Source organism: Merops nubicus, unplaced genomic scaffold (assembly GCF_000691845.1).
Source record: "Merops nubicus isolate BGI_N331 unplaced genomic scaffold, ASM69184v1 scaffold6458, whole genome shotgun sequence".
Taxonomy (NCBI): Eukaryota; Metazoa; Chordata; class Aves; order Coraciiformes; family Meropidae; genus Merops; species Merops nubicus.
This window is the reverse complement of record NW_008627620.1, coordinates 3,408-8,564: the sequence shown is the minus strand read 5'-3', so window position 1 is coordinate 8,564 and position 5,157 is coordinate 3,408. Positions and strand designations below refer to the sequence as shown.

At 54.5% G+C, this 5,157-nt stretch overlaps 1 protein-coding gene across 1 annotated transcript in view; it reads left to right on the top strand.

Annotated features, from left to right (window-relative positions):
- Positions 1-4,400, top strand: part of LOC103778754 (folliculin-interacting protein 1-like) — a gene marked incomplete at its 5' end in the record, with an annotated part of 5,214 nt that extends 814 nt beyond the window's left edge. The window contains 4 exons of the mRNA XM_008946365.1: positions 354-522; positions 2,565-2,762; positions 3,122-3,237; positions 4,322-4,400. Of these exons, the coding sequence (XP_008944613.1) occupies positions 354-522; positions 2,565-2,762; positions 3,122-3,237; positions 4,322-4,400 (562 nt within the window). The remainder of the gene's footprint in view (positions 1-353; positions 523-2,564; positions 2,763-3,121; positions 3,238-4,321) is intronic.
- Positions 4,401-5,157: the final 757 nt, after the last annotated feature.

The following is a 5,157-nucleotide window of genomic DNA, read 5'->3' as shown; positions in this document are numbered from 1 at the left end:
GCAGCAGGAACAGAGACAAAAAAAGATAGAGCCTCATCTCACATCACATGTTTGGAGGAATGTAGCCTAACTTGGCATCAGTGGTTGGAAAAGTGTCTCTTGAGCTTGCTGGTTGTAAAAGAATATAGAGACATCGGCAGTCTGGAAAAAAATGTGAATTGTGCCTTGCAATCTGGGCTCGTGTCCTTGTCTTCCACAGTGGGCTGACTGCAGGAGCTGACTTCAAACTCTTTCTTTTTAGACAGTGCTTGACTGGAGGTTGGAAGAGCTATGATCCATGTGAAGACATGGCCTCCCTGTAACAGAACTCGTTGTTCACTGTTGCACTTCTCTTTGCTGTGCCTTTCTTGCAGGTCAAAATTAGTTGAAGTGAACTCTGTCCAGCCCAGCATTGCCAATTTTGGAAGATCCTTACTAGGTGGCTACTGTTCATCTTACGTCCCTGACTTTGTTTTGCAAGGCATAGGAAGTGATGAAAAGCTGAGGCACTGTTTGGTGTCAGATTTGTCTCATGCTGTGCAGGTAATTAAGCTATATTTGGTAAATGTATTTGTCACAGGAGGGAAAGGCAAATGTTTTTGAACGTACAAACCTGCTGGCAGTGGAAATATTTACTGCTGCAGCTCTCTTCAGCTTTCTCCTCTCCCAGGTCACCAATTTTTTCTCCTCCCTCAATTAATGTACCTGAAAAACGTGAGCATTTCACTGCACATCTGGAGCACAAAAACTGAGACTCCCACTGAAGCCACCTGAGAGGCTCGTGCCCTTGGGCAGCCAGATCTCTGTGCTGAGCTGCAGAGAAAGCATCTCCTGCAGACAGGGCAGCCTGCTGGTGGTTGCATGCCCACAGGATGGGCCAAGAGGTGGTGGGGCATCTTCCCAGGCACAGAGTCCAGCTGCAGGGGTTGTGCAGGAGCTGCCTTTGCTCCCTCCTCTTCGTGCATGTCCAGCCAACGTGGTGCTGCTCGTGGGGCTGAATGTGTTCTCTGCAGTGAAGCCATCAGGGCTGGAACCCCTCTGCTGGGAAGCCAGGCTGAGAGGCTGGGGTGCTTCAGCCTGGAGAGGAGAAAGCTCTGGGGAGATCTGGTGGAGGCCTTGCAGGGCTTCAAGGACCTAGAAGAAACTTGGTGACAGACTTTGGAGCAAGGCTTGTTATGACAGGACAAAGGGTGATGGGTTTAAACTAAAAGAGGGAGATTTAGACTAGAGAGGAGGAAGAGATTTTTGACACTGAGGGTGGTGAGCCCCTGGCCCAGGCTGCCAAGAGAGGTGGTAACTGCACCCTCCCTGGAACCATCCCAGGGGAGGGTGGATGGAGCTCTGAGCAACCTGCTCTAGCTGGGGATGTCCCTGCTCCCTGCAGAAGGTTGCACCAGGTGAGCTTGAAAGGTCCCTTCCCACTCAAACCATTATGATTCTCAGTGGCTGCTCAGTGTTTCAGAGACATGACTCCTTTTTTAGGATTGCAGTCAAAGTGGCAGAAAGTGCTGCCTGTGGCAGAAGGGGAGAAACCAACACATTGTGCTGAGGGGACTCCCACTTCTCAGGTGTGCTGGAGGTCACCTCTTCTCCACGGAAGCTGGGGCACAGTGGGGAGGATGCTCTTTCCTCCCCTTGGGCAGCCAGCAGGAGAGGAGCAGGGAGCAGGCTGTCCCTGAAGAGCATGGAGGAGACCTGCCAGGAGGTCCTGACAGAGCCACCCTGCCCATGCCCATTGTGTCCCCTTCCCTCGTGGCTGTGGGGTTCACTCCCCGGGGGGCTGGTTAAGCCCTTGTGGTTTAGGTGGCACGTGTAGCTGTGTGTGAAGTGTGATGAAGCTGCAGGTCACGGGCAGCAGCATGAGGTGGCTGCTGCTGTCAGGTGGATTTACTTGAAGCAGAACCTCACCCTGGTGCAGGTCCAGCCACAGGCTTCAGCCTCAGTTGCAGAATTCAGAGGTTGAGAGGATCCAGAAGGACTGAGCAGGATTTTACACCTTCAAGTAAAGCAGTAACTGTGTCCTACCCCTGTGTGAGGTCCCTGTGGGACTCTGGTAGATGCTTCCGAGCGGTCTGGCCCAAAATAAAGGCAGTGGGGAGGACGGGGGCGTTCTGAGCACTCCCTGTTTAAAGCCCCCGCGGCTTTAGGGAGGGGAGGTGGGTTCGGGGAGGAGGCAGGCACAGCCTTGGGTCGGCGCTCCCTCTGCTGGCGCTCCCACAGCCAGAAACCAGCGACAACTGGGAGCACACCCGGCCGTGTGGAGCAGCAGCTTGGGTTTTCACTCCTCTCAGTTTTAGAGGTTTAAAATGTACGTTAGATATGTCAGGACTCTTTCTGTCAGCTGTCAAAAGATGTGATTGTCAGCTGGGGTCACGCATTCAAGCCTGGAAGAAAACATAAACCACTGACTGTTCCTCCCAGGCTGCGTGTTGCCTGCAGCAGGGCTGGGGGGTGAGGAGGTGGGACGTGCAGGGTGCCACGTCTCAGGGAGCCATCCCTGCAGGCCAGGATGGTGCTGGGCTGGGGGAGGACCCGTTGTCCTTTGTGATTCTGAGGGTTCTGCTCTCCTTTTTGTCTGTGTGCAGCATCCTGTCCTGGATGAGCCCATCGCAGAGGCCGTCTGCATTATTGCAGACACCGACAAGTGGACGGTGCAAGTGGCCAGTAGCCAGAGGAGAATGATTGACAACAAGCTGGGAAAAGAAGTGTTAGTCTCCAGCCTCGTCTCCAACCTGCTTCATTCCACTCTTCAGCTGTACAAGCATAATTTATCTCCAAACTTTGTAAGTGTGACTGGCAGCTGGGAGGGCGATGGGGTTTACAGCAGCCTGTCGCATCACAGGTCAGGGAGGGGGCAGGGCTCTGCTGGGTTGGCTCCTCAGCAGCCAGCCTGCCCCCCAGTGCCACTGACCCAGCTGGCCTCTGGAATGTGGCTCTGTGGTCAAGGCAGCTGCTCGTTCATTGGGCTCTAAGGCCCAGTCACAGGCTTCTGCTCAGGAGCAAGAGTCCTGCCAGTGGATATCTCGCCAGTGATTCACCCCGGCGTGGCCAGGAGAAGGCAGTAGCTGAACAGGGTCTGAGGCTGGGTGTGGTTTGGAGGTGGCTCTGGCTCCTCCCTGACACAGCTCCCTTTGCTTTCTAGTGTGTGATGCACCTGGAGGATCGGCTGCAGGAGCTCTACTTCAAAAGCAAGATGCTGTCCGAGTACCTGAAGGGCCAGATGCGGGTTCACGTCAAGGAGCTGGGCGTGGTGCTGGGGTAGGATCACAACCCTCCTCTGAGCTGCTGCCCGGGGTTTCCTGGTGCCACATCCTCCACTGGGCTTCTCTAAGCACAGCAGGACGGGACTGGAACCCTAGTGTGGCATTAATCACCCCTGGCTGCAGGCTTCTCTCAGCCACTGCCTCATCCCGAGGATCCCCCAGCCTGTCTCTCTTCTCCCTGGGCAGGAGGGTGGGCTCAGCACTCCAGAGCTTATCAGACTCCTTCCTTAGCTGGTCAGTCACCACTGAACAATGTGGGGCACCTGATCCTCCAGGTGGACTGTCCCTACATGGCAGCAAACACCCTCTGTGCCATGCAAGGCACATCGTACCTCTGCGGGGGCGTGGGGCACAGGCAGGGAAGCTGTTCAAGGGGTGTTTGTAGGAAGGCTCTGAAGATCTTCTAATGCAGAGCAGCACAGGGTGAGCAGGCAGGCACGGGGAGCACGTGTGGGGCTGGAGCTGGGGAGCAGCTGCAGCACCCTGCCAGGGCTCCCTGGGGAGCTGGGGCCTGTCACCCCTCCGCAGTGCTGCGGGGCAGAGCAGCACCAGCACCCCCAGGGCCACTTACAGGGGGCTGGGACCCCCCTGCTGGGGAGCCCAGGCTGAGAGAGCTGTGTCAAGGTTCTGGGGAGACCTTCTGGTGGCCTGCAGGGCTTAAAGGGGTTCTTTGGAAAGCTGGGGAGAGACTTTTGAGCAAGGTGTGTTATGACAGGACAAGGGGTGATGGGTTTAAACTAAAAGAGGGAGATTTAGACTAGAGAGAAAGAAGAGATTTTTGACCCTGAGGGTGGTGAGCCCCTGGCCCAGGCTGCCCAGAGAGGTGGTCACTGCCCCATCCCTGGAACCATCCCAGGGGAGGTTGGACCAAACTCTGAGCACCCTGCTGTAGCTGCAGATGTCCCTGCTCCCTGCAGGGGGGTTGGACCAGATGAGCTTTAAAGGTCACAGTGCACCCAAACCAGTCCATGGTTCTGTGATACCTGAACACTCAAGCAGGCAGCGTGGCTACTAATGGCCACGTTCAGCCCAGCTGCAGTTTGGGTTTGGTTAAATGTGACTCCTCTGCTTCCTTTCAGGATTGAATCCAGCGACCTCCCCTTGCTGGCAGCTGTGGCAAGCACTCACTCTCCCTATGTCGCCCAGATACTCCTCTAGAAAGCCAGAGGCCACAGGCGTTGACTTTTTCCCCTTCTGGTGACAAAGTGGAAGACGACTTGTTCTGGCTCCTTTCTCTTTGAAGCAACTCCAACAAACTGCTCGTTGGGCTGCAGCACCTCCACACAGAACTGCACGTTGTGCAGGCAGTTGGAGACTGTTCCTCTCCTGCTTGGTCGTTTAGAGAAAAAGGATGAAGAAAGGAAAAAAAAAAGAAAACCAAGAGTAAGCTCTAGATTTCAGCCACAGGAAAGCCAAGATTTTAGCACAAGTTGGAAGACCTGTGTTTTTTATCTGTTTCTAGCAGAGTGGCAAACTGATTTCTACTGGGGAAGGGGAGAAGAGCTGCTTGGGGAAGCAGGTGATGCTCTCAGCAGTCACAGACTCGCAGGGGAGAGCAGTGGCTGTCTGCAGGCAGCTCCCTGGGGCTGCAGCTCTCAAGCTGCAACCATTTGTAAACAACTTCTACTTTTTCCATGTCCTAGTCAGGTTCTGGACACTTCCCAGCAGAAGAGCCGGGCTTGGGGGGGTCGGTTTGTTTTGTACAAAGCTTGTTAATGACACTCAGCTCCATAATTTATTTATGATCTTTCTCCTGGGGAGAGGGAATAGCAGGGGGCAGGGGGGGGACAGGGAGGAAGAGGCCAAACAGATAAGCGAGCGATGGAGAGTCTCTTTCTTGGCTGGATGTTGTAACCAGTATTAAATGTTTATAATGTTGAAATGTTGCTTTATACTAAGTGATGCTTTTCTTCCA